The sequence below is a fragment of the Mus caroli genome, chromosome 4, assembly GCF_900094665.2.
Source record: "Mus caroli chromosome 4, CAROLI_EIJ_v1.1, whole genome shotgun sequence".
Classification (NCBI taxonomy): domain Eukaryota; kingdom Metazoa; phylum Chordata; class Mammalia; order Rodentia; family Muridae; genus Mus; species Mus caroli.
In genome coordinates, this window is record NC_034573.1 from 87180799 (window position 1) to 87204257 (window position 23459).

The 23459-nt window shown below is 38.7% G+C and overlaps 1 protein-coding gene across 5 annotated transcripts in view; it reads right to left on the reverse strand.

The window, feature by feature from the left end:
• The window catches only part of Mysm1 (Myb like, SWIRM and MPN domains 1), a 33985-nt gene extending 11193 nt beyond the window's left edge, over positions 1–22792 (reverse strand). For 2 of the 5 annotated variants that reach the window (XM_029476116.1, XM_021160769.2), the window contains exons 1-12: positions 22727–22792; positions 18946–19021; positions 16865–16935; positions 14581–14658; positions 14469–14492; positions 12978–13056; positions 11884–11982; positions 9249–9991; positions 5940–6070; positions 4556–4659; positions 3166–3243; positions 1147–1235 (exon numbers count right to left, since the gene is read on the reverse strand). In XM_029476116.1, the coding sequence (XP_029331976.1) occupies positions 1147–1235; positions 3166–3243; positions 4556–4659; positions 5940–6070; positions 9249–9991; positions 11884–11982; positions 12978–13056; positions 14469–14492; positions 14581–14658; positions 16865–16935; positions 18946–19021; positions 22727–22788 (1634 nt within the window). In that variant the 5' untranslated portion in view covers positions 22789–22792. Of the gene's footprint in view, positions 1–1146; positions 1236–3165; positions 3244–4555; positions 4660–5939; positions 6071–9248; positions 9992–11883; positions 11983–12977; positions 13057–14468; positions 14493–14580; positions 14659–16864; positions 16936–18945; positions 19022–19832; positions 19915–21945; positions 22704–22726 lie in introns of those variants that run through there. The other 3 variants (XM_029476118.1, XM_029476117.1, XM_029476119.1) reach the window with 3 other exon arrangements.
• Between the last annotated feature and the right edge of the window lie 667 nt (positions 22793–23459).

Here is a 23459-nt window from a genome sequence, read left to right on the forward strand (position 1 = left end):
AGGAGTCTAGGCTTATTAAATTTTTTTTTTATTTTTCCCATAGGGTAAGGTTAAATTTCCCTTTTGAAGAGGAAACAGAATTATAGTACCAGGTCTAAGGACTCCTGGGCCTTTCTAAGCCTGGGCTTAAATCACAATTTCTACACTGAGCAGCATGACCAAATATAATATGTCTCTTTGCCACTCCATTATCTTATAGGTGAATGGGTGTGACACTAACGCTGCAAAGGTCTGTCAAGGGATTAACTGTGTTCACATAAAGACCTTATACATAGCAAGCAGTGATAGCTGCTTTAATTAATTTATAAATGAGGACCCAAGCCCTGCCAAGGAAACATAACTGCAACAGTATTTCTTAACATCTTGCTTTGAAAAGTGAAAAGCCAAAACTGAAGTCTACTTAATGGGCAGCTGCAGGAAGTAAGGGGCCTAGAAAAATCAAGGAACTCAATTTACTAAGACCATATTGCAAATTATAAATTTCAGCTTACTGTATCACATTAAAAACAACAAACTCCACGACAACTTGTCAAAATTCAACCAGAAAATGAGACTATTTGACCATGTCCAGGGTTGAATGACTCCTGTTATACTCAGGTTCCCTAGGCAATAATCCCCAATACTCAATGTGCCAGAGCTTTGAAGCACTAGCTCAAATTTTCCCAAACTATTAATCTGTGAAATAAAATAATTTTTTAAAAAATTCCAAAATGTAATCAGCAAGGCTAAGAGAATGGTCCAGTGGTTAAGTGCTTGTCTTGTAAGCAAGAGAGCTGGAGTCTGGAGTCCCGGAAACCCATGCATATGCTGTGTGAGCATAGTAGCTCACCTGTAATTCCAGTCAAGCTGACGAGCAAAATTAACAACACAGGCAAGTCGTGGTTTTAATAGAGACCATGCCTCAACAAATAAGGTGTGAGAATAATAGAGGATGTTCTTGACATGAACCTGAGGCTCACATATGCATACAGAGACATTAACACGAATGCACACGGACGTGTGTGCACACGTACACACGTGTGCATGGGAAAAAGAAAAAAAAACTATATTTCCTGGATACATGCAACTACTGGGCATTTTTTTCATGTCCTTTCTATACATGTGTGGTAAGTTAAAAAAAATACATTATGTAACGTAACATTGTACCTTTTTGGAAGTTTTGAAGCTTTTGAAAATTTAATAGGTTTGCACTTTTCCTCTTCTTTTCTTCTTGCCAACTCCTCCACAGACAAATGCTAAAACAGCCAATCAAAGGATTTATCAGCTACTCAGGCAGAATAAATATAACAGTTAAGGACATGTGAGAACAAGACCAAACAAGTTGGTATACATTGTTTCCTTGCTACTAATAAGCACTGGGCAATAACTTCTAAAATTATATCAAATTATATAGCCCCATCAGACAGACAATTTGCTTCTTCTGAATTGCCCATTTCAATCAATGGTAACAGTCATTAAGTTTCAAAAACCTTCCAGTCTATCATTTCCCATTTTTAGTTTCCAGGGCTGAGGTGGCTGAATTTTCTTTCACAACTCAGATATCACAGTGTGATAATCAAGAATGTATGACAATCAAGCGAGAAGATTCCAAGGGCTAAGGAGGTAGCTCCGTGGTGAAGCATGCCCAGCATGCACGAGGCCTCGCTTTGATCTCTGGCACCATAGACTGGGGTCCTCAAAATCAACAAATTCTGGAGCAGAAATGTACAGCTCTACTACATCATTAGCTGAGAGACCATCACCGAGCTCTGGAGCCTTCATGCTTCAGTTTCCACATCTTTATGAAGCAAATAATAACAGCAGTAATAATAGTGTCATGTGTGCTGTGCAGTTAAATACGTTAATGTTCATAATCTAGTCACCTCTACACTCTAATTATACATACTATGCACCTTTCCCAGAATATTAGTATTTTCCTATATCTGTGCCTTTGCTTGTGCAACTCTCTCAGCCTAGAATGTTTCCATCTACATTTTGAGGTGATTCTTCTCCTGATCCTTGGGTTCAAACATCTTACTTTTTATGAACTCTTTCCTCATCACACTCTTTGGGAGTACCTCATATCCTTAGACCAACCTTATGGGAAGGAACCATATATTACTTGTTATTATGCCAATAAGAGTTCAGGTGTGCCGGGCGTGGTGGCGCACGCCTTTAATCCCAGCACTTGGGAGGCAGAGGCAGGCGGATTTTTGAGTTCGAGGCCAGCCTGGTCTATAAAGTGAGTGCCAGGACAGCCAGGGCTACACAGAGAAACCCTGTCTCGAAAAATCAAAAAAAAAAAAAAAAAAAAGGGTTCAGGTGTAAGGCTAGGGGCAGGTAGGGGGCATGAGAAAGGTAACATTTTTGAGTACCTCGTCTGAGCAGCTTTACTGGATGTCTAATACTAAGATCTTAATATACTTCCTCTCAGTTCTTTTAAAATTCTTTCAGAGGTCTATCATCCTTACTTCATAAATTAAAATTTAAGATTTAGTACAGTTAAGTAGCTACTTGAGATAACAAAACTAATAAATACTTTCTTTCCACTCTACCACACTAATTACTGACAACAAATTTTATATGTGTACACACGTATGCATGTGTATAGATGTACAATATTTGTTGCCTATGTTTCCTATCAGGATCCCAACTTCTATTAGTAGAAATAACACTTAATATATAGAATTCAGTATGTATAATATTTAGAACAGTATTCTAATTGGTTATCAAACATCATTCAAAAGAATATCATTTGAGAGAGAGAAAAAGAGAGAGAGAGAGCGCAAGCATTTAATGGGGCTAAGGGAAGAGCGAGCTGTTGCTGGCTTTCTGCAGGCTAGTCACAGGAACCATGGTGGCGAGTGAGACCACCATTGCCTATTGCTGGTGCTTAGCCGGTTTAGTGTGTGTGTGTGTTTGCTCGTGCGTGCTTATGTAACTACATGCTACACATCTTGACTTAAGAGACAACAATGTGGAGATTGAGAATCAAAATTCTCAGCACAAGTCAGACTTCTAATTAACTCTACCATTTGCCTCTGGCTTGGTTAATGGTAATTTTTCAATAAACTAATTAACATAGGAAAGATCATACACACAGTAACAATGAAATCAGCATAATATATAGGAATTAAAATAATGAAACAAGGTTTCATGGATGAACCACAAATATAGCCAAATTACCTCAAATGTTTGCCCTTCTAAGTCTTTTGCATCACACCAGTTTCCCCATGGATCTCGGACCCTGCGTCTCCTCGTTCGCTACATTAAGAACAAAAATAAAGGCAAACATAACAAAATTAGCCTGGCAAAATCTTTAACACACAACATCTAAACAATAACTACTTAAGTAATGTCTGATCATTAACTCAATAAACTGTATTCTCCTGACCAGGTGTACCAGTGAGTTCTCTGCTTAGATACCCAACCAAATTCTCCTGGGCACTAGCAGCAGCTGGCAAGGCAGACCTAGGCGGTGGCATCAAAGGACCACTTTAAAAAGCATGGCACTAACAATTTTCTGCATTTGATTTGATTTCCTTCTTACTTTCCTTTCCATTACCACTTAAGAGCTAAACACCAAGATAAAAATATGTTAAGACCACAAAGAACAAAGCAAATGGATTTGCTTCCATTTATCTGTGGTAGAAAAGAACACATAGCAAAAGGTGTAGTGAAAATAAAAAAAAAAAAAAAAGATTATCCCAGCTTTAGAAAGGTCAGTGCTAAATTAATACAAACACTGAGAAGCCACAAAATGTGTAAGACTCTATGACTTAGCTAGATTTGCTAACATTGTACCTGAGGTGTGTAAAATGGACCAGAGGTGTGTAACTTGTACAATCCAAAGAGCCATTTGAAAACAACCTTTCTTAAAAACAGCAAATCTGGGTAGAAATTGTATTTTATCTGTCACCAATTTAATGTGAAACTAATGAGATCTTATTGTGACTGGCTTACAGGAAACTTGCTGGACAACTGTTATTTTGTTTTTGAGATAATCAGGCTGCCCTTGAACTCACACAAATCTGCCTGCCTCTCTCTCCCTTTTGAATGCAGAGATTAAATGCACATGCCAGCACACCCAACTAGTGTGTATGGTGCTGTGCTTTTCTGTTTTTCTCTTTTCTTGATGTTTAGGTTGTTTTCCCTACATGTATGTCAGTGCACTACATGCATGCCTGATGTCCAGGAAGCCAGAAGAGCATGTTAGATCCTCTGGAACTGGAGTTACAAACACCTGTAGTTTCCATGATGTGGGTGCTGAACCAAACTTGGGTCTTCTGCAACAGCAACAAGTACTCTTAACCATTGTGCCTTCTCTGGAGCACCTGACATGTTAGGTTTATAAATCAAAACCAAGTAGCCCAAAACCACTTTGGTAAAACATGTTTTTACATACTTTGCCAGTTAATTTGAAGGGTTTCCTAGTTTGTTTGGTCTCTGTTTCATAATTAAATGGCTAAGGTGAAACACAAGAGAAAACATGTTCTTCCACTCAATGACCATTTAAATTCCATAGACTCTACTCAATTTGATGATCACAGATGCCACTCAATGAGCAGCTGCTTACCATAGACTGCAGGCGCCAGGCAAGCTGGTATGCTGCTTCTGCATCTTTTCTGTCGGTCACTCGTACTTTATCAAGTGGTTGTGGCCTGTTATATACTGCCTGCTCTATTGGAATTCAGGAAAGATAAAACAATCTATTATTCTGTACAATCTGTTAATTAGGAAGACATACTATACTGACTACACCTGAAACCCCATGATTCTTATCCCACAATCATAGATTTGATGTGCCACTTCGTTTTTAAATAGCGCTGTTATGCTCAATGAAAGCAATTATCTAAAAAATAAGTAATGTGTATGTATAACTTCTGGTTAAATGAGCACCTAGCTCATTTTGCTAACTTTGGCAGTTTAATACAAAAAACAGTATGTCATCTCTTTGTGGCTGCATCTAAAAGTAACTTAGTTACCTATAAAGCTAGTCTCTACACAGAGCTTGGGGCACAAAAGCCACTTACATGAAAGAGTAACCCTAAGGTAAACTGTGCATTCTCAACACACAAAAAACTAAATCATCCATCTGTCAGAGACTTTCTGGTTAGCTCTCTTAGATCAACTCCAAAACCAGGGGAGGGAAAGCTCTGGTTCCTATCACCATCAGCTTACTGCAGAGCTTTGTCATGTAAATTCAATGATGGGGTAGAATTCACACTGACATATGTATACTCATCAACTTTGAATCAGAAAAATCAAGAATGACAGACTTTCACTAATTAAAGCAATTGTGTGTGCATGTGTGTAGGTGCATGCATGTTGACGTCATAGGACAATTTTTGGGAATAGGTCCTCTCCTACCAAGTAGATCCCAGTGATCAAACTCAAGTCCCAGGCTCAGGGGCAAATTCCACTGAGCCTTTTCACCAGTCTCATAAAAATATGTTGTGCTTTTATTATAACTAAATATACAGGTTCTAGCAGGAATACAGTACAGGGTGAGTAATCCTTATTCAAAATATATTACAACAAATATACTTCAAATATCAGACTTTGTTCGATCTTGGAATATGTGCAAAAAAAGTTCCCAACATCTAAATTTTTTTAACAGTTATGCTCGTCTCAACTCATTTTTGTAAAGTAAACATGCTATTCTTAGATTTCTCATGAAGTTATTTACTTTTACTTGACAAAGAATTCTTTTGATGAATTATTTCTATTATGAAGATAAAATAATTTCCTTTAAAATTGTATCTTCAAAGTGAACCTGTTTAATTAGCAGAAATCTCTTTAACATCAAAATCTTAATGATACACTTATTTCATGTTATACTCTCTCTCTCTCTCTGAATTTCATGTACTTAAATCCACTTGAATTTGAACCATCATAAAAATTAATGGGTGCTATAAGGATAAAATGCCAAGTAAAAGATGTTGGGTTTTTATTTTTACCACATCCAAAATTGATTGCTCCTATCAACTCGAGGTATGTATGAATCCGTCCAATACAATTAACATCCCCACAGTTCTTCAGGCCAGGACGTACTGAGGTCTTATTTAAGTATTTCGGTTTGCATATTTCCCTAATTAAGAGATGGAAGTACAATTATTTTGTATGAATAGACATTTTAAAAAGGATTTCTGGGGAAAACTTTTAATTATATGAAATATATTAAAATTTTACCTTCACTCAACACCTAACTGTGTAACAAATAAATACCCAAGTGTCCTTTTTTTCACATATAAAGTATCTTTAAAGGATTCAACAACTTACAAGTATTTGTAAGAATGATTGTGTTACAAGTATTCTTTCCCCCAAACTAAGCCCCACAGATCCCAGGTATCCCCTAACCTTGAAATTAGAAGCTTGTTTTGTACAAAACCAATTCACATCTGCATCAGTGAATAAAAGAGCACTTTGGGAATTCGGAGACTTAGTACTGAGACACCCCCTACCATTCCATTTTTACAGTACTGGCCTCCTGCTGATGGGCAGCTGGTCTAACACTGAGTTACACTCTTAGTCCCAAGGTTTTCCCAACTTTGCCAATGCTGTTAACTATTAGCTCTCTCAAAAAATACTTAAGTATTGTATATTTATTTTTAATTGTAAGAACTTACTCTACAAAGGAAAACAAATACACATATTCTAGGGTATTCCAAAGGAAATCAAGAAACTGCCAATGAAATTAAAGATTCATACAATAATCTTATTTACTTAATGTACTTTGAACAGGAACAGAGAACTTTACAATATTAGAAATCAATTACTGATCAGCCAAATGCTGCACTGTTAGGTAGACAGGCTCAACTTTCACAATTCTATGAGAACGACTTTACCAATCTCATCTAAGAAGGGAGCACACAAGCTGGCCAGAATCACTACAGCACCTACTTAACATGAAGAAGTGGTGAGATCCAGATGCAGACACTGACCAGGTCTTAACTGACTGCACAGACATGACTTGTTCACATTTTATTCTGTAAGTATCTGTTCCATGTCCCAGACACTGCTGTAGGAACAAGAGTCTGGGAGAAGAGCAATGAAAAGTTCCTACTTTCAAAGACCTTAAATTCCAATGGAGATTATCAATACATACAGGCATAATATCTATTTTTGTTATCAAACAATAGCTCTAAGCAGAAAGAGAAGCCTAAATGGAGACAGTGAAACAAACAGGCATAGACTACTTTACTTTAGATCGGGGTGCTTGGGGAAGGCCTTGCTAAACCTACAAAATTAAAATCCATAAATCTGCAAGGTCCATAGAAGGTGAAAATAATTGTGATAGAAAATATTATAACTTCCACAGAAAAGCTGAGACTTCAGTGTTTCATGAAAGCACACAAACTATGCAAACATGACAGGAATGTAGAAAAGAGCACAGCTCCTAAAGGATGTCAGGTGTCTGAGAACCGGCTTTGCCTACATCTGTCTTCTCTAATCAACAGACCTACTCATGACTTAGATAGTAAATATGTCTGTTCACCAAAGACACTCAATCTTCTTCCTCCAACAACAAAATGCCTTCTGTCTTCTAAGCACTATCTTAAGCAGTGGGCACTTGATAAAACAGACAGAACCATCTTCACATTCCCTGCCTTCTTAAAGGACTATGGTAGGTGACAATTCACAAAATGGTAGCATTTTCAGTGGTATTAAGTTGTATGACAAAAACAAATACAGGATGCTAGAACAGGGAGGAGCATCGCCACACACATCACCTTCCCTGAGCAGAACCAAAGAGCCAATGAGCCAGCACCCCAGAAGCTCTGAAGGAGTAGAAGGTAAGGCTGGAGTTACAGCTCTTTTAAAGAGCTTACTGAACCAACACTGAAGCTGAAGCTGCCCTCACACCTCATGGGACCTGTAAACAGGTCTTCATCCTCTCTGTACTTGGTTTTCATTTGTAAGGAAAGTCAAGGGAACTAAAGTCAGTTTAAATATAATGTATGGTATGTAGTAGAATAAGGTCAAATTATGTTATTAACAGTTTATTAACACTTTAATAAAAACACAACCCCTAAATAAAACCAATTGTACCTGTTCTCATGGAAAAGAAAGGTCTGGTAGGTCTCTTTGTTTTTAAAACTTTATCTTCCCTTTTAAAAAAAAAAATTACCACCTATATATTGTTCTGTACTTTATACTTTCTCTTTAAAAGCTATCAACTAGGCAATGTGGAATAACAGAATGAGTTGGACTGACACAGTTCGTGGGTCAGTGGCTGGTTGAAAGATCGAAGGCAGGTACCCTAAACCTCTATCTGAGAATTGTGCTAATCTGTTTCAAACAGCAAAGATCCCATTTGCTGTTTCACAGGACTGTTGTGAGGACTCAGAGGAGATGATCCAGGGCAGCTTTCTGTAAACCACAAAGCACTAGGTAAACGTCAGTTGTTTCTCTTATGTATTCCTTACTCTAACGACATCCTTAGCTACAAGATGGTTCTTTAGCGCTGATGAGGAAAAGCAGGAGCAAACTTTTTTTTTTTTTTTAAAGAACATGGCTGGCTTTAAAAGCCAAGTAAATTAATGTTATCTAAGTAAAATGAGTTATTTAACAATGTGCATATTAATCTTTCTAGCAGAAAGCCACTGAAACAGGACAGAGAAACCTTTGATAGAGGAGAAAATAAAGGACAACACAGAATTCCCACCCAAAGAACTAGAAAGCTCTCTACAACAGTAATAGCAACTATGGATGCTTAAAGGAGGCTTACTAAGCTATCAGGAACAAGTCCAGTTACTTTCGGGGTATTTAGGCTAATGAATAAGGAGGGTAGGGTTTTGGTTTAATAAGTAATTGTGCTCATTCCACAAAGTTGCAAGTACTGAAGAGCTATTTCAGACAATTTCTGCACTATAGCCATGTTTAACTATATTCCTGTCTCTAAGTTTGTCCTTATTTATTCTGAAATACATGTGAAAACTGGAAAGTCTCTCCTTTCCCAGGACAATATGTTCTATAGTTAAAGCTTCCCAACACTGCCCCAAGAAACTGCTGCCACCTAAAAAATATGGTCACTCCCTTCTTGCCAGGCTTCCACTCTACAGTGGGATGATGTGCTGGGATAGCAATGGATGACCATGCTTACCCAAGTTTTTAAGAGGTCCATTATGAGAAACTTTAAATCATGACTACTGAAGGAAGACACGCAAAAGCTCTTTGGATCTCTAGCAAATCCACAATTCTGCATGGGCTGAATCAATATACTTTAGAGTATCAAGTTTTCAGAACATGTACAATGTAATTCTTACCACTGATCCAAAATGTAGTTTCTAATTTTCAAATAGCGTTCTGGTGTTTTGGTTTGGCGCCCCTCAAAAAACTCAGGAATCGCTTGCTTTTCTTCTTCTTGAATGACATTTCTATCTATTTCAACTTCTTGTTCTGGTGGCTTAAGCTCTTCTCCTTCATGGTTTTCCTCCTCCATTTGGCAAGGAGGCAAAAGCATTTCATTTCCACTTGAGTCCTGCCTCTCACAGGGCTCTGGAGAAGGCGAGTGCTTGGCTTCCTCTGTTACTTCTCCTCTGTGTAGAGTGTATTCTTCAACCAGTTTATTGTATTTCTCATTTAATTCAACTGAGTTTTTGTCAGTATTTTTTTGTTTTTCAGCCCATGATGCAATTTCTGAGCTTGAACATGCTTCTGCTTCACCTTGCTTCACATTCTGAAGAGACTCTCCTGAAGACTTAGCTAATGGACCTTCTTGGCATAATTCTCCTTGATTGGTCGTATACATTTTACTATTAGGAACATCTAAAGTAAGATGGCTGCCAGAATTCTGTGATGTTTGAGAAGTCAACTCATCCAGCTCGTCTGTGATGTCTACGTCTTCATCGTCAGATAACTTCTCAATCTTTACAGCATTCAGACAGGGATCAGCACGCCCCCTTAAACAGGCTGCTGCCCACGCCTTCGTCATGTCATCTTTGTTTTTAACCTGAAGATCACTGCTGCTCTTCTGAGTTGGTGTTTCTTTCTCCACATCCCACTTTACCTTATAAAGAATCAAAATCACACACACACATAATATTAAGATTTAAAGTTTAATCACCTTACACACACACACACACACACAAAATAGATAAAATATTTTTTAAACTAAGTACATGTTAACAGACATACATACCTTCACTTGATTTTAAAAAAATCTTATAAACATTTAAAAAAAAAAAAAAACTTGCCAAGTAAAATAAACATCACACACCAAAGTTTCAATGTTAGACCCAATTAACCAGACCCAAAGTCTATACACTTCAGTGAACATCCACATAGTCAGAACAGCCATCCTGAAGCTGTGGAGCTTCACACTGGATTTTACACTTTCACGACTGAATACATTATGCTCTTATCCACCACCAAAAATGAAGACTACTTGACAGAATTTTGGTGTTTTCTTGTGCTCTTTTCTACATGTTATGTTGTACCCAATTTCCTAGATTGCCTATATGAGAGACAACACCCTCTTTCTGAGAGAATGTGGTCTTGCTTAATAATATATACACACAAATACACACACATACATATATATTTGATATACATATGTATATATATATACACACATATATGTATATGTATATATTTGATATATATATATCAAAGTTTCATTATTCAGTCATCTGGTGATGAACAACTAGGATAATTCCAATTTTTTGCTATACTGAATAAAGCACAACTAGTAGAATACATTATTTACATTGGAAAAAAAGATCTCACTTAAGGCACTTCCAATTTTTATGTAATTATGCTTCTAGAGCTTAAATGAATACAGTGGTCTGGAGAGCTGGCTCAGCAATTAAAGAGTACTGGCTGCTTTTCCAGAGGACAGGATCAGTTTCTAGAACCCACACAGAGACTCATAGCCACCTGTAACTCCAATTAAGGATTCAATGCCCAACCCCTTCTGGCCTCTGAGGACACTGAATACACTGTGGTAAACAGATTCATGTAGGCACAACATTCATATATGTGTGCATGTGTGTGTGTATGATAAAAATGAACTACCCTAACTCAAAAAAATGTACACAGCTAAATACAGAACAAATTATTTGAAAAATTAAGGAACTTGACCATGAATACATCTTTCTGAACAGGGTTAATACATTTTTCAGACAGTTCTTTATAACAATAATAAAAACCCTTTTGTTTGTAAACAGATTTCATAATTACATTGGTAAGTATTTCTATCTCCTAAATTCTAAAATTTCCACAGGTTTCACTCACAGTGCAAATATTTCTAAAATTGGTATTTTCCGGAGAAAGCGTTAAGGCTGCTTACCATTTCCTCCCAGGAATACTACTGCTTTCTAGACTTTACAGCAGCATCACTCAGAACAAGGAAGAGCTGCTGAAACTCTACAGCACATATATTAGCACAGGTGCGCTGCACTTGGCTGCAGCCTGCACACAGCTGCCCCAAAGTGATTTTAAAAATTAGCAAACAAAACAAACAAATGAGCTAGTGGGCCAGACAGAGGGCTTAGTGGGTAAGCCAAGCTTGACAGCATGAGTTCAGTCTCCAGGATCCACATGGCAGAAGGAGAGAACCTACTCCGAGTCCTCCCACCTCCATATCCCTGCCACGCCATACATGCATGCTCACGTACACACATAAAATTATATGAGTATTTACTACTTTAACTATAGAAACTCTTAGCAATAAGACTACTTAGCTGGAGGAGATGATTCATGCCTACAATCTCAGCACTCAGCAGGATTGTAATATTGCTCTAGGTTAGACTGAGCTGAGTATTAAGAGCCTGTCTCAACAACAACAAAATCAAAACCAAAACAATGTAGACTATACTTACAGTTTGCATTAAGTAATTATGCTCACCGACTCTCCTAAATGTCGTCATTAATTAGGGCATGCATCTGTACTCTGCTTACCTTATTTTTAAAGTACTGTCTGGCATAACTCTTCACTTGTAAAACTGTGCGACTTTTAAGTAGTGTTGCGATTTTGGTCCACCTTCGGCCAAATTTAGCCTGTTACCAAAACGGAAACAAATTTGCTTTATAGTACCTTACTTAGTAATATTTCAAGCTGCTGCCACATTAAAGAAAACAACTAAAAGAAAATGTATCTATATTTCTAAAGCACAAAATGAAACCTGATCTATTAGACCATGTGTTGAAAATCAAAGCCCACATTTCTTTGACTCTGGAGTTCTGGAAACTTACAACAGTCCAGAAGTGAGGTAAGTTATATATACCTACCTATCTATCCATCTATCTATCCATCTATCTATAGCTATATAGTATGCATATACGTATATATGTGTATATATAATTTTTTTTTACAGAATCAACTGGACACCTTCTGCACTAATTGCAACTTTTAAACTCAGAGTTTGTATTCCACAATACCTAGTAAGTGTCCTGTAGCAAACCTACTACACTGGGTTTATAGTGAAATGACTTTTAGATTCAATCACATGTTGAAAAGTTTGAAAAATCTCCAGATAGTTTACATATTTGTATTAAAACACCACATAGCTCTAATGCTACTGAATAAAAAATACATATTTTACTTCTCATAATTTCTATGTTAATAATTCAATTTTATTCAAAAACCTTCCATAAATATTATATACTACCTAAATAATATATATACAGTCTCAAAATCATCTCAGGTTAATTCTGAGTTACATGTACCCTAAAAGAAAAATATACAATCTACTCTTGATAGTTTAAAAGTTAATGGTTATTTTATTAAATGTTTTCCATGTTATGAAGTATTTTCAAGAGCTGAACCACAACACATACACTTTTTATACTTCTAAACTTCTATATTGAAAGAGATTTCACTGAAGCATAACAAAAAAATGTTTCTGGCCTTCAAAGATCTGTGTGAAAAGTATGGATTATGCACAAGGACAAACAGATAAAAAAGGAAGAATCCAGCTCCTATTCAAATATACAATTTTTTTTTATTTGCTTCTAGAATAATTTTACAGTAAGTTAAAATTTTCTCTATTTACCAGTCCTTGTTCAAACAGCTCTTTCTCTTCTACTGTCCACTTTACTGAATAACTGGCTGGTTTTGCAGGAGAATGTACCCTGAAGGAAAAGAGGAATTGCAAAAAAAAAAAAAAAAAAAAAAAAAAATGAAATGGAACATTCCATATTTATGCAGCTAAAGGTTATAGACCAGTGGTTCTTCCCAATGCTGTGACCCTTTAATACAGTTCCTCATGTTGTTGTGACCCTCAACAATCAAATCATTTCATTGTTATGTCATCATAACTATAACTTTATTCCTGTTATGAATCGTAATGTAAATACCTGTTTTCTGATGGTTCTGGGCAACTCCTGTGAAAGGGGACTGGGAACTGCTGTTAAACCACGACTTCCTAGTCTTACAGAAGGAGGGGAAGGAGGCAGCTGAGGCAGCTGGTGCCTAAACAGTAAGCTTTACCCTGTTCTCTAGCTCTATCAGAATGACAGGAGCCCAAACAATACAAGCCCTGGATCTGAATGAACACAACACTAAAAGACATCAAAAGAAGTCAGCCTGATAGCAAGTAGATCTCTTCAGACTGAAAGTAAACACCAGGCAGTAATATATTCCCAAAATCTAAGAGTTTAAATCACAAAACTATGGCATCTCATTTACTGCTTTTAAATTCTGTATCACAAGAAATTAAAGCATACGAAGGAAGCTCTCTAATTTCAACAAGCCACCCCATCTTCTCACTAACTTCACTTTGCTGTTCAGCAAAATATAAAAGCAGAGGTTGCTCAGTGCTCACTTATGAATAATGACCATCTTTTTTCCAATTAAAAACAGTATTTGGAAACCTTTAAGTTTTCTAGAAAGTTTTTAGACAAATGTTGCTATGCAGCCCTAGTTGGCCTGGGACTGTATAGAGCAAGATGGCCTTGAACTTGGGGAAATCCTGATGCCACCTTCCGACTATTAGGACTAGAAGCATGCCTGGCCTCTTTCTTAGGCAATATTTATAAGTCACAGATCCAAATAAAACTGCACATAACACATTTAAAATTACCAAACAGAACATAAATCAATTCAATTCATAATATAATTCACAGCAGCATCTACATAAATCTTTAGGAAACTGCCTTTCTTTTCTATGTGATAAACTGCTGATAAGACATTTCTTAAAAGCCTGGCAAATAAAAGATGGCATAAAAGCCAAAGCCATCTTTTAAAAAAAAAATCCTCTCTTGAATCAAGGGGGCTTTTCCACTGACCATATCTATTTTTAAAATTTTTCTTGTAATTTTCAATTGAACTAAAAAAGTTTTAAAAGGGATTGGAGGCTCAGTAGTTACAGTATTCCGTTGCCAGCACACATATCATGATACAACAACTGCCTGTAACTCCAGTTCCAATGGACTGGACACCTCTGGTCTCCATGGGCACCTGCACTCATACACATAACCATACAGAGATAAAAGGGAACACACATCATTAAAATAAAAAGTTTTTAAAAAATATAGATACATACATGGTTTTTGATGATTTCTGCAGGCTGCACATGAAAAACAGAAAACAGGAAACTGGTAAGTTTCTAAAACTGCAATTCAAAGCTTTTAATGGAACTATAAACTGATTTTTACCTGTTCGTGTATTTTTTATTATCCTCCTTTTGATTAACCCAGAATTTTCCTGGAAGTGATTTATTAGATAAATAATACCTATATATTATTAAGGAAACTTAAACAATATTAAAGCCATATAATTCTTATGTGACATCAAGCAGACAGACTTGTAAAAGACATCAAATGTAATCAAAAGCTATCCTGCTGCAAGCTTGTCCAGGGCTGCAAGCTCGTGCTTTCCATAGTGTCAGTAGGAATAACACAGCAAACACATCACACAGTTCCTGCACAGTCAGCACCACAGCAATGCTGGTTTCCCTTCTCTTCCCTCCCACAAGTGGCCAAGAAAGAATAGCATCAATCCTTTTCATTTCTAAAATACAAGTAGTAAAATGATGAATGTGTTGTGTAGGGTAATTTAGGAACCAAGTTCTTCTACACATTAATACAAGTAACATCAAATTTACCAAGAAACTCCCTTCGGAGATGCTGGAACTAACCTGCTACAAAGCTTTTTCCCTAAGTCTGAACTATTCTTCATTTAACAAATATCAACTACATGTCATACATTAGGCTATGTACTAGAGACATACACACAAACACATATATTTCTCTCTATTCTCAAATGCTTATGAGTAACTCTTACTCTACTTATTTCTACATTTGGAAGTGAACAAGCGACTACCTGTTCAATAACTTAGAATTGCACTGTTCAATATGGCGGCTACTAGTCACATGTGTGGATCAAGCATTTGGAACACAACTAGCATTAACTGATATTTAGTGCTAAAATAAAATGTACTGTAGATTCCAAAGACTTACTATGAAACACTGATGTTTTCATTTGGGGCTGGGGAAATGGCTCAATCAGTGCCTGCTATACAATCATGAGAATATAATTAGGATCCCTAGGCTCTATGTCCAAAGCTAGGTACAACAGTTTGTGTACACACAATCCTAGCACGGGCAGCAGGCAGTGGCTCCCAAGAGCATTTGACTGGCTAGCTAGCCTAGCCAAATCAGTCATCTTCACATTCGTAAGAATTCTCACCTCAAAAAAGAATGTGGATAGTGAATAAAGAAAACAACCACAGTCAACCTCTGACTTTGCATACACATGTGCACACAAACATACCCCTGCGCGCACACACACACACACACATAAAAAGAAACAATGTTTCCATATAAGCTAATACTTTAAATAAGATATACTATAAAAGAGTTTATGCTATAAAAATTCATTTATTTCACTTTATTTTAAAAGAGGGTACTAGAAAATTGGAGATTATATGTGCCTCTCATTTAAATAAATAATCTAAGCAGAAACTGTAATATTTGGTAAAAGGGGCTAACCAATGGCAATTAAAAATACGGAAAAAATTTTCAAAGTTTCAAACAGAAGCAGTTGGGAATACATAACAGAAATTCTGGATTAGATAGTGAATAGACCTGTGGTTAAGAGTACTAACTGCTATTCTAGAAGGCCTAAGTTTGATTCCAGAAACCACATGGCAGCTCTCAACAGAGATCTGACAACCTCTTATGGTATCCATAGGTACCAGGAACAAGAGATTCAGACATACATGCAAACAAAAACACACATAGATAATAATAACAACAACAACAGCAGCAACAATAGTGGACAGAAATCTGTAAAATGAATATGGAAAAGACAAAAATAAGCCAGTATTTGTTAGTAATCAATTTTTAAAGGCCAGAAAAATCAGAAATTCCTGTTTAAGCCTATCATATATAAGATACATATAAAAGAAAAATATATATAAGAAAACTGCGCCTCGAAGTTAAACTGACGCAGGATACACAGTTTTTTGCTGAGCCACAGATAAGGACCTACAAACTCTGAGATAAAAATCAGTCTATTTTGTTTTTCATTAAAATTCTTCTCATATAACATTTGTAAGCTGCACAGTGTAATGTGAAAATTTCCACATGTTCTTGAGCCATGCATAGATAAGTATTTCTCAGTTTTAGCTTATACTGTTGTGAAAAGGGAGACTTAGAATTAAGATTCTGACTTAAATATTCTACCGTTCCTAAGCATTTATGCACACTTTGCATGCAGAGTTGGCGAACAACAAAAACTCAGAAATGTTGTGTCAGTCTCAGATTCCCAGTAAACCATGCTTTTTGCACAGATAAGTGACATGAAATTACACACAATCAAAATCTGTGGCCAAACAATCTTTATCTAATAATTACAGTGGCCTCTTCTGTAATGTTTGCACCAATTCCTTTTTTTAGCCCTAAAACCTTTACTCTTCTCATAATCGATGAAGGATACTCTTCTTCCAACAGCATTTTCTCAATGATAGCTCTGTTCTCATCACTGATGCTGCTATCCAGAGTCCAAGGCTATTTAAAAACAAAAGGATGGCATGTGTAACTCTCTCTATATATTTTATTACTTAAAAAGCTATCTTACTTCATTGAGTGAAAGACATGATACAAACAATAACAGCTACAACTCACTAGATAAATATACAGATACATTTTGATTTTCACAATCACCCTGAGACAGGCATAAACAGTCCACAAAGGTATCTGAAGCACTGGTGGCATGTTAAATGGAAGCAAAGAAACCTTGCGGTAAAGCTTGTTGGATTTCCAAGCTCATGCGGTACTAACGGCCACCGTACACAAAAAAACTCCTAGGCTTCAGGCATTTTGCTAAACATTTATTTAACCTGTTTCCAAAACTCAAGACTGTTTTTCTTCGACCAGAACCTGAGTAAATAATCATACTCATTTCACTTCTTAAAGCTATGTAATTTCCAACTCCAATTTCTTTAAGATCCATGTTATTATAGTCACTACCCACACAATACCTTTGAATATCTATTTGGCTTCTCAAATGAAACATGCAAAACAGAATTCAGTATCTCATCTGGCTTTCTAACTTTGCAGAGAGCACTGTCAACCACCACTTACCATTTAACCAGCCAGGAATCACTGTGGATTCTTTCCTTTCTCTTCCATCCCCAAATGCAATCTACTGAACAGCTATACCTTTAAAGTATAATTCAAACTGGTCCCCTTATACCTCTTCTGGAACATGCAGGGCTAAGCCACTATTTAAAACCTTGCTTGGATTATGACAAATGGGTCCTAACCAGTCCCTCTGTTTCTGCTCTAATTCCCTCTAGTCCTTTTTTTTTCCTCTGAGACAGGGTTTCTCTGTGTAGCCCTAGTTGTCCTGGAACTCACTTTGTAGACCAGACTGGCCTCAAACTCAGAAATCCTCCTGCCTCTGCCTCCCAAGTGCTGGGATTATAGGCGTGCGCCCCCACACACGGCTCCCTCTAGTCCTTTCTTTACCACAGTAGCCAAAGCCTATCTGACAAACACAAATCCACTGGTCTGTACTGAAGGCTCTATGCTTCAATGACTTGGTTCACTTCTAAAATGTAAACTTGTCAGCATAAGCCAGTGCTTTTTGCACTCACTATTTCTTCTGCTTAGCATGTTAATTTTTATAATTCATGTAACCATTCATTTTTCCATTTTATTTCAAGTTAAATGTCACCTCCTCAAGTGTCCTTTATTGACTTTCCCTTAAGGATTCCCTCAATCGACAATCTACAAATGGTTTGTTTGCCAAGGTACTGCCCAACTGGGTTTTATCTATGAATTCCACACTAGCAGAGCCACGTGTGTCTTGACAGCACTTGGAGTGCTTTAACCTACCCTACTGTCTGGCATGGCAAGTGAACATGCAGTTACTGCTACATGAAGACATGAACTCTAGGATGTGTATCCATCTTCCATTTGAAATCAAAGTTGACAAATGTGAAGTGCTAAAGTTCTGTCCCTAAATCAGCTGGATCTAAATTTACTTCTCAAGAGATCATTTTGTCATTGTTGAAGAAAAAAAGGTTCCTCTATTTTTGTTTTTTTGTTTTTGTTTTTCAAAACAGGGTTTCTCTGTATAGCCCTGGCTGTCCTGGAACTCACACTGTAGACCAGGCTGGCCTTGAACTCAGAAATCCGCCTGCCTCCGCCTCCCAAGTGCAGAGATTAAAGGTGTGCACTACCACTGCCTGGCAGGTTCCTCTATTTTTGTTTGTTTGTTTGGTTTGGTTTGGTTTTTCAAGACAGGGTTTCTCTGTGTAGCCCTGGCTGTCCTCAAACTCAGAAATCCACCTTCCTCGGCCTCCCAAGTGCTGGGATTAAAGGCATGCACCACCACTGCCTGGCAGGTTCCTCTATTTTTAAAGGAAGTGTCTCCATATATTACCTCTGTGGTTTTGGAGAATTATGCCTTAGTTAAAACAAACAAACAAACAAAATAATAAAAGGGAGAGGGAGAAGAGGCACTCTGGGCAACTAGCTGCAATGTTTTGTCACCTGACTTAGCTTACTTACAAGACAGCCATTTTCCCTTCTCCACGTTGAATCAAGATAGTGATCTTGAAAAACTGATGCTGTACTTTCATCATTTCTGCAATACAAAATATACAAAAAATAAATGATATTGCATCCATTTTCAGCTACAGATCACATAAGACAGGGCCTGGCCAGTTATTGATACAAAGCACTTTCTTTCCTTAACAAAGATTTGAACACAACAATACCTGCTCTGCCCTGTCAGCCTATGAGGAGAGAACTATAATGCAGCACAACAGACAGACAGACAGACAGACACACACACACACACACACACAAACACTACAGTTAAGTCTGCTAAGAGTGCAAGAGCCTACTATCATTTCAAGTTCACTGCAGAAACATTTTCATGTGGTCTATCATAGTGAGGACTTGCAACATTCACACTTAATAAATGCATCGGAACACCTACCTGAATCTCCTTAAGGACCACATGGCTAAGCTTAAAATAACCTTTCCTCTCAAACCTGTCAGGTTTCCACTGTATCCTCTCTTAGCCCTTGTAACATCAATCTCCCTAGCGGTGCAAGACACAATTCTGAATCTGCCCCTTTTCTTTCACTGTCCTGGAACTCTTTGTTTCACACCTGGGTCATTGCAGGAGAAAAAGCTAGCAAGCCAGCTTCTCATCTTCCTTCACCCTTGTCTATTTACCTTCATTGAACACAGACATAAAGTTTAATGTCTGTTCTACCCAACAAGAATTAATAGTTTCATGACAGCAGGGACTTCATTTTCACAACTGCTATATACACTCAGGGGATGACACAGAATGTAATCAACAGTTGGGTGAATGAATAAAGACAAATGGGTAATGGACAGAGGACTGTAGTAAAGAATGAAGACTTTATCACAAAACTACCCACCATGGTAGTACTTAGTTGTAATACCAGAACTTAGGAGATAGAGTCAGGAGGATCAGGAGTCCAATATATGGCAAATTCCTGGCCAGCCTTATCAAAGCCTATTGGAAACAGAAGGTAATAACATAATCAGATTTGGATGTAGAGAACATAATTATAAAACTACTAGAGAAACACAGCAATAATTTATATCTATAAAAAAGGCAGTATGAGCAAGAAGAGTGCTGTCTGAAAGGACACTTAATAAGTGACCAGATTTTGGGGGTGGGGGGTAGAAAGATGACAGAAGGAAAAAGGAGAGAGTTCAGGTCTATGCCTGGAGACTGTGTGGATGCTGCCATCATGCACTGAACTAGGGACAGTTCAGAGACAGATCTGAAAGAGGGAAGCTGATACAGTGATGCTGAGGTACTTGTGAGACACAGAAGTTCTGGTAGGTTCTAGTTAGAGTTCTGATCGGAAGCTCACAGACACAGGTCAGTGAGGGTTTAGGGAAATAAAAACAAGTGTTAGGTTGAATTTGAGTGTTAGGTTTATACATTAGAATGGCAGGGTAGCAAAACATCAACTTGACAGAAATTAGGAGAGATGCCAGGCTTGGAGATATCACTAGGAATGGCCACTGAGCACAACTCTTATGGCAAAACACATTTCCTCAACGAGGGTTCAAAAGCATTCAGAAAAGGAAGATGAGAAGAAATAACAGTTGAAAGAAAACCAAATTGCAATGCTTGATTTTCATATCTAGCTTTCAGTAAATGCTTAAAACTGGTAAATCTTCAAGAGTTCCTTAAATGCTATTGTCCCCTGTAACACAATACCTCAAGGGGCACTTGGCACACTAAACTCAACATGATTTGAACTCCAGCATTACAGGGCACCATTCCACATAATGTCAATGATGCTCCATAAGCAGTGGCTGACATGAGGACCCTTCCTATTCCTGCTTGCATGCTGCATGGAAAGAAAGAAAGAAAGAAAGAAAGAAAGAAAGAAAGAAAGAAAGAAAGAAAGAAAGAAAGAAAGAAAGAGGGACAGAGGGAAGGGGGAGAGGAAGAGGAAGGGGAGCGGAGGAGAAGGGAAGGGAAAAGGAAATAGGAAAAGGGGGAAAAGGGGGAAAGGGGAAAAGGGGAAAGGCAAGGGAAGGAAAGAAAACACAGGACATGACTGCTCCTAAGTATGGCGGAGAAGAAAGTTTATTATAGATAAAAGGGAGAGCATACGCAGTGGTGGGGAACATCCAGAGAGAATATGACCCTGAACTGGGCCATGTAAAGAGAATGCAGAGAGAAGCTGCAACAGAGAGAGGCTGCCTGGGCCAAGAGACAGCCCAATAGAGTAAAGGACAGACCAAAGGGGCCAGAGAGCCAAAATGGCTGGATTATATAGAGAAGAGCAGCCTAACTTCAGGGCTAAAGAAAATAGGGTAGGAGGCAGGGTATGCCAGCCATACCCTGCAACAGGCAAGACTGAAGGATGCTGTAAGAACCTGAGGCCAGGTCCACTGTAATACAGCACCTCAGGTAATCATTTGTCTCTTTGAGACCTAACATATGAGGTTAACATTACAACATGCCACCAGTAGTCTCAAGTGTCAAGAAAATGGTACAAGAAAAAGGGACGAAAAACTAAACACAACCAGGAAAGTTAAAACGAACCCTTGAGAGAGGCACAGAGCCAAAGCTTTCAGGTGATGGTCACTGAACACCAGGTGAATTCCTTTATGAACTCCACACTGCCCTCGCCCACTGAGCTCACCGATTCTCAAACATCACAAACTCACAAGCACTTGTTCAAGTCTGATATATCATACTGGTGTAAAGAGTTATTGCTATCTCAGGCTATCCATGTAACTTTTGAACTTCTCTGCCCAAGAGAATTTGAGAAAATAATTATATGAACTTAACAACCCCTTATTTTCATCACATTTTAAGAACTCACTGGCTATTTTAAAATGCTTCTTATTCTGGTCCCTTATAGAGGAGGACTGGCAGTCTACAGTGGAGCAGGCCTCCTGTCAAATGAACTATATGGGCTGAAAATGGAGCAGTACTAGTAACAGTATGTACTTCAGCAGAATTCTAACGAAGTCGCTGACAAGTTACAGGTAATGTACCTGGCTTCTACGTGAGGTCCTATCTGGCCCCCATTACTTAAAAGGAGGGATACCGCTTCCTCCTAAAGGCACGTGTCAAATCAGGTTCAGTTTAAAATCACACTGCTGGTCCTGCAGGCACTGGCATGAAATCCCTCACCGGGTCTTCACTACATTATCTTAACACAGCAAAGAAAACATCTGCCGAGCATTTTCCATATGCTAAGACATCTCTCGTAATTATTTCATTCGATGCTTACAACAGTAAGATCGACAAGTGATTCTTGGTTTCCAAGCAAGCGGAGCCTTGCTTGGAAATGCCTCAAATGCCTTGACCACGGTCAGAGTGACAGTAAACAGGACGAGCAAAAGCAGAAGGCAAATATGACTTGTCCAACTCTAAAATCTGCATCCTTTGGGGTAAGCTGCCTTTCCCCCAAGTTTTCAACAACTTGCTCTGAGAAGGAGGAATCAAACGACTGGACCAGGTCGCTAGCGGGCGCAGGACTAAATGTCTACGAAGTCAGGTCCTGTAGACGAGACGCCAGTGTTCAAGTTGCTGTGAGGCGCCTGAGACAGCGCGAATGCAGGTAGGAATCCGAATTAAACACTGTCCATCGCAGCCCAGGAAGTGGAGATAAACAGTCCAACCAGGGGCACTGGGTCCACGCCCGGATCCGGCCGACTTCCGGCTGGGAGCACCCCGGGTCCCGACGCCGTCCACACGGACCCCCCGGCCAACCGCATCCTCCGACCCTTGCCTAGCACAGCCCGGCCCGCAGGACCCAGCTCCGCGCCTCACCCCAGCTGTGCAGCCGCCGCTACATCTCCTTCCACATCCACATCCGCCTCCTCCGCCTCCATGACTGCACCTGACGCAGGCGTACTCGCGAGATCCCGCGAGAGGCGGTGGGGCGGGGCCGGGGGCAGGCCCAGGGCCGGAGGCGGGACCTTGGTATGGTGCACTTCCGGGGGACTCGGGAGTGTGAGACCGGGAGACTGCGTGAAAGCTGCTTCCCCAAGGACCGCATGGGTTATCTCACTTCTCTCACGTCTTACGTGGGCTTACTCACAGCAGATATCTTTCCATTCAGGCGAGAGACCCTGCTTTGTGGCATCCATTGTCTCTGGTTCATTTTCGCGCACACTCACACACACACACACACGCCTACCCGCCCCGCCCGCCACGGTGAATTATTAGACTCACCCAGTGGAATGGATGCAGGTTTCACGGATTTTATCTTTTGGATAAGTAAATAGACTCATAAAACTGACGTGATTGTTCAAACAGAGAGCTTGGTAGATTGATCTTTTAAACTCTGCCCTGAGTGTTTGCCATATACATACAAATCATTGTTGGGAATCTGTGAAGCAAAGAACTTAACGGTTTTCCAAGAAACCAGAGTCTTGCTTCTGCATTTCTCTGCCCTCAAATCTGTCTCTCATACAGTTAGAATCCTTGACTCATTGTCTTCTCGACCAGACTGTGACTTCTTTAAGGACAAAGCCTGTCTGGTAGTCCTTACACTGCCTGC